The 12,096-nt window shown below is 39.8% G+C and overlaps 1 protein-coding gene across 1 annotated transcript in view; it reads left to right on the top strand.

Moving 5' to 3' along the window:
• LOC119420849 (trichohyalin) overlaps positions 1-12,096 on the top strand; it is a 28,892-nt gene that overhangs the window by 9,258 nt on the left and 7,538 nt on the right. The window contains exons 7-10 of the mRNA XM_037688274.1: positions 63-548; positions 9,083-9,305; positions 11,291-11,439; positions 11,590-11,638. Of these exons, the coding sequence (XP_037544202.1) occupies positions 63-548; positions 9,083-9,305; positions 11,291-11,439; positions 11,590-11,638 (907 nt within the window). The remainder of the gene's footprint in view (positions 1-62; positions 549-9,082; positions 9,306-11,290; positions 11,440-11,589; positions 11,639-12,096) is intronic.

Raw genomic sequence — 12,096 nt, 5'->3', positions numbered from 1 at the left:
AAGTCTGATTTGTAAATGAAGGAGGAGGTCTTAATTTGTGTCCACCTTTTTTCCCTCCCCAGCTCCTCCAGGGAAGATTCTGATGAGGTTGACACTGCTGTGAGTCAACAGCACCAAGTACCAGCAGCTAAAGATTCAGAAACACATCCAGCAGTTTCACAACCCAGCTCACCTCTTGTTCAAGAGGAGCCTAACGAGCCAGACAAACCAACTCTGCAACCAGCGACCTCTGACGAGCTTCTCACCAAACCTGCTGGTGAGCAGACGTCTCTCATCCTGGAGCCACTGCTGCCTTCAAAACCAGAACCAAAGCTGCAGGAGGAAGGACAGCTCCAGCTGTCAGGCAAACCACAACAAGAGGAGGCAGATGAGGAGAAACACCCCGATGCTGTGGATGGTGGTCAGGAGAGCTTCACGCTCAGTGAGGAGCAGGCAGAGAAGAAGCTGTGGGCAGCTGTGGAGGAGACGGAGGCAGGAGCAGAAAGAGGGATGGAAAGAGTTGAAAGCGTTGGAGAGGAGGAAGAGGATGAAGAGGGAGTGACAGGGGGGTGAGTCAGTGATGGCTGCAGTCCATATAGCTTAGTACAAAAACGCAAACCTGCACAAGCGCTGACTAACGCTGAGCTGCAACCTAACCACAGTCGCTGTATCTCCCTCATCTGAAGCTTTTCTCTTCATATTAACGTGTTGACACGCTGAAGGTTTAACTTGAAGGAGTTTAACTGGAGCTTTTTTCAGTGAAATGTGTTTTTCTGTGTGTGTGTGTGGTAGTTCCCAGAAATGTGCAGAGACAGGTGTGTGTGTTGCAGAGCAGCAAACGGAGGCAGCTGCTGGCTTCATGTCAGCAGTAGTCGGGGTGTTGTACAGAGGGTGAGTCTCTCTGCCTGCCGCTCAGACTCTCTGTCAGCGTGTGCTGCAGAATGCAAACCCTGTTTTTGTGCTCCAAGAGAACAGCAGTGCTGGAAAAATATGCAACATTTGATCTACATTTTTGCATAAATAAACATGATCCGTCATAAAAGGCAATCAAAAACACATATATGGGAATTTATTCAGAATATATGCTTTTATTTGAAGGAAATGATTTTGTATAAAGCATGAAAGCTGCAAAAGTGTCAAAGTCTTTCAGTTGCAGAACACAGTGCAGAGCAGGGCTATTCAACTGTCGGCCCGCAGGTGACTTCAATCCGGCCCACTTCATTAAAGGGGGGGGGCGGGGGGTGCAATTCTGGGTTTTGGGTTCTTTTTATTGCATTTATGATTCAATGCAATAAAATAAACAAATTTAAAAGGTAACAGATCATTGTAATCTTTGGTTTATTTACCGTATTTTCCACCGTACACGTCGCTCTGCCCTATAAGTCGCATCAGTCCAAATATGTCTAATGAAGTGGAAAAATTCATAAATATGTCACTTTGCCGTATACATCACATCTATTATGCGTCGCTGCTGACAGCCCAGAAATGTGGGCCGGTGTTGTGCCAAAAATTGATAGGCTGCCAAATGGCGGTCGCGTGGTTGTGGACTTTAACAAGAATTTAACAAGATTAACACAACAATTATTTGTTTGCTCAAAATTATAGTAAAGGTGTGTCTCAGTCTAACTTTTGCTTAATAAATGCACTTTGATGGTCAAATGAGCTGCATTTCAAAAGCCAATACACGGAAGTAGGAACGCACAGAGGGACGAGTCACTGTGCGTTTCTTCTAAATTTAACAAGATAAACACCTAAAAACAAAAATTATTTGTTTGCGCGACTTTATAGTAAATCTGTGTCTCAATCTAACGGTTGCTTAATAAAAGGACTTTAACGATCAAATCAGCTGTATTTCAAAAGTATTTGTTGCCCTGGTGCTCCTGGAAGTGCGCAAACGGAGGAAAAAAGAAGGAGGAACGCTGCATGTTTCTTCGAAATTTAACAAGATAACCACCTAAAACAATTATTTGTTTGCTTGAAAGTATAGTAAAGGTGTGTCTCCATTGAACTTTTACTTAATAAATGCACTTTAATGGTCAAATTAGCTTCATTTCACCGGGATGGTGCAGCTGGTTTGACAGATGCTCCAAGCAGTGAGCAGAACAAAGGTGGCAGGTTATGGCAAGCCAATTGTGTAATTGATAGCTGGTGAAGATTCTCAGTCATCCAGGACATGGTAAATTCAAAAAAGTTCAAGACAAAAGCAATAAAGTATAAAGTAAAGTATAATAAATAAAGTTCAGTTATTTTTGTCTTGAACTTGTTTTAAATTGTCATTATAGCCACTTTTATCTATTACATGATACAACGGCATGCCTTAACGCTCGAGCGCCATCTAGCAGCTGAAAATGGTAGTGTTCAATTTTTTTCAGTCAGAATGAATGAAAACGGTCATATCTCACTCAGTCTAAAATTGGTTTATAAATATGGGGAAAATCCATAAATACCTCACTTCAGCCTATAAGTCGCAGGGCATGCAAATTATGCAAAAAGCCTTGACTTATAGGGCGAAAAATACAGTACATAATGATTTTAATCGCTGGATGTCCAGCCCCTGCGCTACTGGCTTTCAGAAACTGTGGCCCACTGAGCAGTTTTGTCGAATAACCCTGGTGTAGATCTTAAATTTATGTGATGCTGCTTCTACCACATTTATTTTGGATTTAAGAGTTCAGCGTGGTCATTATGTCCCCTGGCATAAATGAAAATTCTTTTATGAATCAGTGATGGCAGGTTGCCCTCAGCCAGATGACCAAATCATGATGCCACCTCTACCTTGTTTTACAGAGAGGGTGGGGTTTTATTGTTTAAATGTGGCATTTTCTTCATAGATTGTCATTCTGATTTAAAATGTTGGTGTGAGACAAATTTCCCTAAAAATAATTTCCAGCATCCTTCGCTCTTGTCTTACCCGATCTACAGCAGACTACAGATGGGCAACAATGTTGGTTTAGAAGAATTGTGATGCTTTCTTTGCAAATTTGCAATAATCTGGACTGGACAGTTTATTCTTCTGATGACAGGCCCACATTCGTTAGCATTTGTTTTTCTGACAGAAATCGTTTTTCTTACCTTATGTTTGTATACAGCATCTTGATCTTTTGTGTCTTGGAGTGATTTTTCTTAGTTGATCATTTTGACAGAAAAAAACTTGACTTTCTGTTGTCTTCATGTCTACACTGTCTGACTGTGGATTGGTTGAATCCAGACTCTTCACCATTGGTTTTGTAACTTTGCTCAGCATGATAGCGCCTGATTTTCTAACATGCTCGTGAATTTTATTTTTGTTCATGCAAAAAACACGTCAGAAGGATCGGACTTTAAAAGCTGCCTGCTTTGCAGGTGAAACAAACCTGCAATTGAAACTCTGACTTCAGTTGTACATGTCTCTAACCCAGATACAGACTGCATCATTGTTTTTTATTATAAAGCAGACCATGTGGTGTTTATGTGAGCTGGTTGCAGATGTCTTGCATATATATATCTTACGAATCTTCCTCTGACCTGAGTCAAACTCTTGGCTGCATGGTTCATAAAGTACTTTTCTTGCTTTTAACTTTGCCAGTATGCTTTGCACCAGTTAGCAGAGAGCACAGTATGGTTCTTTGCATACATAAAAATGTTTTTCCCTTTTGGGAATTTTTGCAAACCTTAATGGATTTACACCAAAGCGAAGTCTGTGAAGGAAACTAATCCAGCATGATGTTTGGCTCTCTGTTGGAGGGTTTGGTTGTGATCGTTTTGCAGAATTATTTTCGGCAGAGCTCTGTCTCACAGCTTTTTTTTTTTGTCTTTTGTTTTGTTTTTGTCCGTCATGTTTGCTCTTTAGCTATGAGACAGTTGTCTCTATACTGCACACAAGTGGATCAAGTGAAGCAGGTCATCCTTCTGCAGACCACTTTCCAGATAATGAAGCTCATCCAGTAGATACAGAGACCCTGTGCTCCTCTGAAACTGTTGATGAGCCTCTGAGCACCATTGATGAAGACATGATTTCACCTCCTGAAGTTTTCTCTGACACAACAGAAAGTCAGACAGGTTTTGAAGATGAGGTTTCCGACACTGAGTTATCCGCAAAAACAGACACGGCACAAGGACTATGTTTGGTGGCGAGTCTAAGACTAGCAGCTGTAGAACAAGAGAAAGAAAGAGAACGGGAAATGGAGCGCAAGGAGAGAGAGGAGGCGGAGAAGAAAGAGAAAGAAAGGATAGAAAGGGAAGAGATGGCGAAGAAAGAGAAAGAAATGCTTGATCTGGAAGAGACAGAAAAAAGGGAGAAAGATAAGTTGGAAAGGGAAGAAGCAGAGAAGAACGAGAAAGAAAGGCTGGAAAAAGAAGTCGAGACAAAAGCCAAAGAAAGATTAGAAAGAGAAAAGGAAAACAAAAATATGAAAGAAAAGCTTGGAAGAAAAGTGGCGGAGAATAAACAGAGAGAGCAGCTGGAGAGGAAAGAGGGAAGTAAGAGGATGGAAAAAGCCCAAGAAGAGCTGGAGATGAGGGAAATGATAGAAGTAAAGCAACAAACGGATAAAATCTATGAGACGGATAAAAGTAATGAAACGAAACAGAACACAATAAAAAGAAAGGGAGAGGATAGGAATGAAGAGCCTTTATGGAAAATGGAGACTCCTCCTTTTTGTTCATTTCCTCAAATCAACCAAAGAGAGACAAGCAGCCAATCAAACAACTGGCCTTCGCTCAGGGAGGCAGAGTTGGATGATATCGCTGATGATGAGAGGCAGCAGGACGAAGAACGCAAATCTGATCCCGTTGATCAAAGCACACCCAACACTGAGGCCCGTTTAGTTTCAACCCGACCCACGGATTCTGTAACACTCAACTATAAACCCCCAAACTCTGCAAGTGCTGTTAAAAAAGCACCGGACAGCACTGGCCTGAGATCAGTTAGAAAGAGTGGATCGAGGCTTGAACACGATGCCATCCCAGTATGGCTGAGAGAAGAGGAAGAGCAGGAGGAGGAGGAAGTAGAGTATGAAAAAGGACAGGAAGATCTTGGCTCCATCTGGCTGGCCGAGCTGTACATGGAGGGGGAAGCAGGGGGAGTAAGGGCTGAAGGGAGGATCATTAGTAACAGGGAGAGGTGAGTACAGCTCACGAGAGATCGGTTTGTTGCTTCTTGTGGATTAAGAAGCTATGTTTGGAGTGTTTTTGTGTTTCTCCTTTACTCACTACATCCACCAGAACATAATAGTTACTAAACTTGCATCTTTCTCTGAGGGTTTGGCCTTTTCTTCAAGTGTTGCAATAGAATTATGTGTTAACATTTTTATCTTGATAACGACTCGTGCCAGAGGTTTTCACCCTGGAAAAGAGAGAAATGAGTGTAAGACATTGTTTAGCAAGACAATCAAGTATGGTTCAGTAGTCCCTCAGTTATTGCGGGGGGTTACATTCCACACACTCCACGACAGGTGAAAAACCACGAAGTAGAAACGCTATTTTATTTTAAGGCTTTATAAACCCTTCCTACACTCTTGCAATGTTCTAAATTTTTAGAACAACCTATATAATTTTAACAATATACGTATATGTACTGTACCGTACTGCAAAATTTTACTCACCAGCTCTGCAGACCAGCAGCTCGGTTCCAGTCGGGTTTGGTTCTGGTTCTGCAGACCCACCCTGCAGCGATGAAGCCCACCGCCCCGTCCAGGTTGATGTGCGCGTGGATAATTGAGCTTCAGGGAGCTTCAGGATTATTTGCGACTTTCCTGCCAGTTCTGTGAACTTAATAGATAGCATAGATTTGCGTTGAAGAACTTTCCCTCCATTTCTTCAGAAATCAGCAGCCGGAAGCACTGTTGGCTTCTGGGTAATGTAGTTCTTTTGACTGGCCTTACAGCTTATTGAAAGAAAACTACAAAATGACAGCACCTGTCTGAAATATTTTTGTTAACATTTTATCCTATAATGTCCCAATCACGTAATATTAACGGTGTCAATTGTGGAAAAACTGCGAAAGAGCGAGTCCACCAAAGTCGAACAGCGAAGTAGCGAAGGACTACTGTCCATTGTTTTAGTTGTCCAGTGAGTTGCTTTTGATTATGCTCAGCTGTAAAAGTTACACTTGCTGTGACCCCCAGTTCGGCTAAATAAGATCAGTAGCTTCACATTCAGTCTTTAGTTTCTTAATCAGTAGTTCCAAAAGTTGGGGTTGGGATCCCGCAGTGGGTCGTGAAACGATTTCCATAAATCATAAATCATGGAAATTATTTCCATTAATACAGGTAAATTTAGAGTTTATGTTTTATTAATTGTTATAAAATGTAAAAGTCAGAAGTCATGAAGTCAGTCTATATGAGAGTAAGTGAGTGGAATTTAGTTGCATACGGACTGAAAGCTTGGTAACAGGAATCTGCTTATAACTAACATCAGGTTAGTGAAGCAGGACAAGTATGATGTGCTGCTGCTAACATGGCAAAATACAAAGCAGTATCTGCATGTGTTTTTATTATGATGCTTATGATCTATAGAAATATGGTAAAAGAGCATTGTGGAAATGCAGCATGCCTGTTAGCATGGCTGAATGGGTTGGCTTGTGGCGCGTTCCCTTTGTATGCAGAAGTCAAAATTTCCAAGTTGAGAATATAACCAGAACACCTCCTGAAAATATATTTTCAGTTTGGTCAAACTTGGCCCAAGTTAAAAGGAAAAAAAATGATGTAAAATCCTCACAATACTTTTGGTCTGCTAACATTCTGGCAGTGCTTAGGGGGAAAGTCTTGTCCAAACAACTGGAAAAATAAGTGTGGAAAAAATCTTCTTGACTCAGTTCAACACACTTTTCAGGCTTTGCAACATTAACAGGATGATTCTTGTTGCTTGTTCGTTGCCAAAGCAGAATGTTGCATGAAAAGGATGAATGCAACTTTTACTTCAGTCAGCCTTTTTAGTTTTGAATTCTTCTATTCTGTCTTCAGCCCAGGATGTTCACTCCCTGCTGTAGCCCAGAAGCCCTCTTCAACCCACTGCATCGAACCAGCTCATTATCAGGGTTCTGATGTTAGACGGCTAAATCAACTGGAACCACCTGAACAGACCGACAGTAGAACGCCTTTGGTGTCAGAGACGGACAACGCAATCAAATCAAAGCTCAGAGATCCACAAAAGCATCCAATGAAAGAACTGCGTGATTTTAGTAAAACATTTCATAAAGAGGCTGTATGTGTTCAGCCATCGGTTCCTTCTTCTCTGTCTCAAAGCTCAAACAGCGACTCTAAACCCAGTAAAACACGCACTAGCACAAACACCAGTAAGATACAGGTTGACATGAAAATCGATACATGCTTACACGTTCCCAAAGTTGTTTCTGACATGGACAAGAAGATCTCCAGTTTTAAGAAGGACTCTGAAGTCGTCAGTTCGCCAGCAAACGATGTCCCCAGCGGGCCCTCCAAAGACCAGCAGCTTCAAGAAGAAGAAAGAATTTTGTTGGCCAAAATTCACCAAATGTCAGGCGACACATCCCCCGCCTCCAGTTCTCGCAGTATGAAACGGCTCGTTCCTGCACCTGGTGATATTGATCGTGATGTCACGGAGACTAAAAGCTGTGCAGATGCTCCTGCTGATGTTACCGATCAGAGTCGACTCCGTCCTGACTCCCTGCAGGGAATAAAGCTAAATGACACTGAGGAGCCGCTTGAACAGGACAAAGTGTAAGTCAGCAGAACCTGCAAACCCGTTCCGCTCTTAAAGATATTTAGCTGAAGGAATGTAGAGTGAGACTTTTACTGTTAAACGTGGGCATAGTACAGCAGCTTTAATTTGTTTTTTAATATTTGAGGTTAGAGGGTTTTGCTGTAGACATACCTACAGTCAGGGCTTAATTTGTAAACCAATCAATACCAGAACACAAACAGTAGGGGGTGGGGTCTGGGGGTCCTCCCCCAGAAAAATTTGAATAAAGTAGATGGGATTTCCTGCATTTTGGTGTATTTTAACGGGTTGTTAAACATTTCCGAGACCGACACTGTCCCTGCTTCTTCTTGTCCAACTCCACATGTGAACCCTCCAGGCGTCACCTCCATCTGGGCTCCTGTCTGCATATGACTGCCTGGTTAGCTCGGCACGCATCCCCACCACTCTTTTAGGGGAAGAATTTTTTTTTTATGTAGATGTGGAAATATTACTTGAAAGGGCAGCTCGTATGCTCGTAAGTGGCTATTGTGTTTAAAATTAGTGTTTATGTAATTATTTTCAGTTTACATATCCAATATAAGTTTTATTTGTTAAAGGCAGTCATATTTGTTCATAACTTTATTATTAGTAAGCCTGAGAGTTACCGGCTCCAAACAAACAGTTACTGGAACACACCCTGTCAAAAGAAGAGAGTTCCTGGATCCTGTTCCGGCAGGATCCAGCTCATATTAAGCACTGCCTACAGTACAGGTAGTTTTTATTGAGGTGACGCTACAGAACTAAATGATAGAATGCGTAAAATTAAGACGTTGTAAGGCATTTAAAATTTTTAATCTGCGATAACCATCTCCATAGCTTTGAATTTCACTCAGCAGTTTTGTTTTTATGCATTTTTGTCATAAAATTACAAGTGATGATTGTCATGTTTAAAAATTTTAAACAGAATCTAGGTAAATTTCCGAGATCCCAACCAAACTACGCAAATTCTTTGGAAAACTGTGCATAAACCTGTAATTTGAGTGTTTCAATATATGCTTTCAATTTGGCTTGAAAAGTCAAATGTCTGATCTTGTTTTGATATATTTTGTCTTTATGTGAATGAGCTGAGGCTTGATTTGAACTTGCTCTCGAGTGTTTCTTGTCTATGTGAACATGTTCAGCTTATAATAGATGTGTAGGTGTACCACCATCTAGGTTGTATTCGTTGAGTGTTCTTGTGTAAAGTTTTGAGGAAAATAAGATCTAAATATCTTAGATCTGGTTTGATGCAACACGCTTAAATTCTTCAAGATTTGTCTTCTAACTAACCCCAGGAGACATCAGCTTGCTAATCAGTCTACGTTTGCATGTTTCTGTCTCATTTCTGCGACTAGCAAAGGGATGCTCTCATTGCCTTTTTAGAAACATCTGTTCCTTCTTAAAATATTTTGTTTTATCTCCTCAGAGTAAAACGCCAAGTCTCAGACCTCCCAGATGGTAGAGAGAAGAACCAACCCTCCCATCCAAAGGAGTCTTTGAGTCGACACAGCACGGTTCGTCCCCAGCACTGTGAAGCCAAGACTGCTTGGCTTCCTACGTTGGTGGAGGAGGAATCCCCCCAAGTTAAGGCCGATAATCCTGTGCTGGTGATGAGAGAGGAGGCTGATGGGAAGGACGATACAACTGAGGTAAACAAATAGAAGACTGACACCATAGAGTTAAATAAGACAACTAGAGAGCACGCCCCTTATCCCGCCCACTGCTCGCATCTGTGACATCAAAGATGGCGTCCAAAGAGGGCAACAGTTCACAGCCGACAAAGCAACTATTTGATTAACAGCTAGCTCAACTGGATCTGTGTCACAAATTATTTGTAATCTTTTTACAATAAACTAATAGAATAGATAATTCATGTTAATTTCATTCAACAATCATGTAAAACAGCTGGATGCTATATAATGAAAATATATAGTTTATCAGTAATGATCTAAACTAGATCTGAAGTCAGTCAATAACACACACAATTCAGAAACTAGGGGGTGTAAATCGCCAGCTTTACCACGATTCGATATTATATTGATGTGTTTGTATGATAATACGATTTTTCTCGTTATCACCAAGTCTGCCACGATACGATTTCAATTCTATTCGATTCACAAGGCAGTGATCGATATATTGCGATATCAAAAGCCCATCTCATTTACATATAAATAAATTTACAAAAACAATTCAAATATGATTTAACCATGTTATTTCTGTTATTACAGGCACCAGGCATTTAAATAAAAAAGCTTTTTTTTTTATTAATTAATGAAAAAAAAAAAGACCTGTTCAGTATGGTCTCACGTTTCTCATGTTTAAGTGCATTTTTTTAAACCAGTTAACTTAAAAGGGCCCTGATTACTTTTCAGTTAAAAATAAACAAAAATAGATATTGAGCTTATACATAATATGGCTATCAATGCCATGTTTCATCTTCGGGTGAACGGCCAAATTTGTTGTATTTCCCGAGTATTTTAACTCACACTGGCACTTGTTGCATACGACATGAGGTTTGTCTGTTGAGTCGACTTTCTGTCAGAATCCAAAATATTTCCACTGTGTTGATTTAAATCCAGCAGGAGACTGAATTTCATTATCTGTGTTTTCTGCTTTGTCTGCCATGTTGCTGAGGCGGCCGCGGAGCGCAGCCGTGCACGGAAATGGTGACACAGACGTGCCTAGGGAATTTCAAAATAAAAGCGTATTTTAAAGATGACAATATGAATCAATGTTTTAGTTTTGCCACAATATAATTGAATCATTAATCATTTAATCGATATATTGATTTAAATCGATGTATTGTTACACCCCTATCAGAAACTACATAGGGTTGCATAACAGTACTGGAAAAACTTATATTTATTATTATTTAACTGTTATGTAGTTGATACTTAGAAAATGCTCACCACATGCCCGTAGATACTTTGAAGGATGAAACTTGTGTCTGCTGATATAGACTGATATCTTCTCTATAGGTCAGTTTTGTGTAAAGGAAACATAACAATAGTCAAATATACAATATTATTTTCCAATGTGTAAATATTACATAAATCAGAGGTTAATACAAGGCTAATAGTTAATAATTTGTGCTAAATTGTAGCATGATTCAGCACAGTGCTACATGTGTATGACACAGAAGCTAATATCTACTAGCCAATTCAATAATTAACAGTGATTACATCAACTTTATGGGCTCATTTTAACTTTAAACAGCTACATTTTTATCTTCAGTTATGGTTGATCACATTCACATTGACGTAAATAAGATCAAATCTGCTGACTTGTGAAATGAGACACATTTTCATTTTCCTCTTCGGTTGGTCCAACCCTAGCACACGGCGCTTTGTGGCATTTTTACATACATTATAAAGATTATATACATTCTATTATATTAATATTATCATTAATAACTGTTACATAATCAGCTGCTACTGTTGGCTGTTTTGCCATTATCTACAACAATGATAAGTCCAGACACTTGCCCTCTTTGGTTATGGCTTCCGTCCCTCCAGTGAGTCACGTCATGTGACTGATGTGCCCTCTAGTGACCTCTAGTGGTCTAATTTAACTATGACTGACATATGAACCCAGATATATTCATCCTAACCAAAGCTAAGTTTCTTTCCTTCAGGATCTTGTGAACTCCAGCCAGTCGCTGCTCCAGTGGTGTCAGAGCATCACCAACAAATATAACGGTGTAAAAGTCACAAACTTCAGCACTTCCTGGAGAAACGGCCTGGCCTTCTGTGCCATTCTACACCACTTTCATCCAGACAAAATGTACGCCATGTTTGGCTCCCAAGTATTGTGTATGCTTTACATTTTTTACTATTTATCTTATCCTTACAGGGAAATGTGTTAACTCTGTGTTTATTCAACTTTCATCTATCAAAAACTTGTTCTTGTATGTTGTTGCTTTTGCTCCAATAGAACTTTTGACCAGTTGGATCCTCATGAAATCAAACTCAACAATAAGAAGGTGAGAAGGATCTTAATGATAATAGTTTATACTCCAACCTCTATGACTGTTTAGAGCACTGTGTTGTACACTGCTAACAGTAAATAACACATTTATTAATTCTGACAAAATATAGACAAATTACCAATTAATTTATGTGTAATTAATATAGAATAAATTAAATACCCCAAGTAAAGGTATTTTATCTATTTGAGCCACATGTTGTCAACTCAGATTTATAAGATTTGTTTATGATTGAACAAATAACGTTGAATATTGTGTGTAAAGATGCTTCCTGTTTTCTTCAGCTGTGACTGGGTCTGGCCAAAGCTTCAACATAATCTGCCCTCAACCTGTAAAAAGTATTTTAAAGAAATTAAGTCAAAGCTACAAAACAAATAAGAAAAAATTAAAATGTATATTCAACGTTATTCGTTCAATCATAAACAAATCTTATAAATCTGAGTTGACAACATGTG

This window comes from Nematolebias whitei, chromosome 14 (genome assembly GCF_014905685.2).
Source record: "Nematolebias whitei isolate Nwh7 chromosome 14, NemWhi1, whole genome shotgun sequence".
NCBI lineage: Eukaryota > Metazoa > Chordata > Actinopteri > Cyprinodontiformes > Rivulidae > Nematolebias > Nematolebias whitei.
The sequence above is the reverse complement of the archived record's forward strand: the minus strand, read 5'-3'. Positions and strand labels throughout refer to the sequence as shown.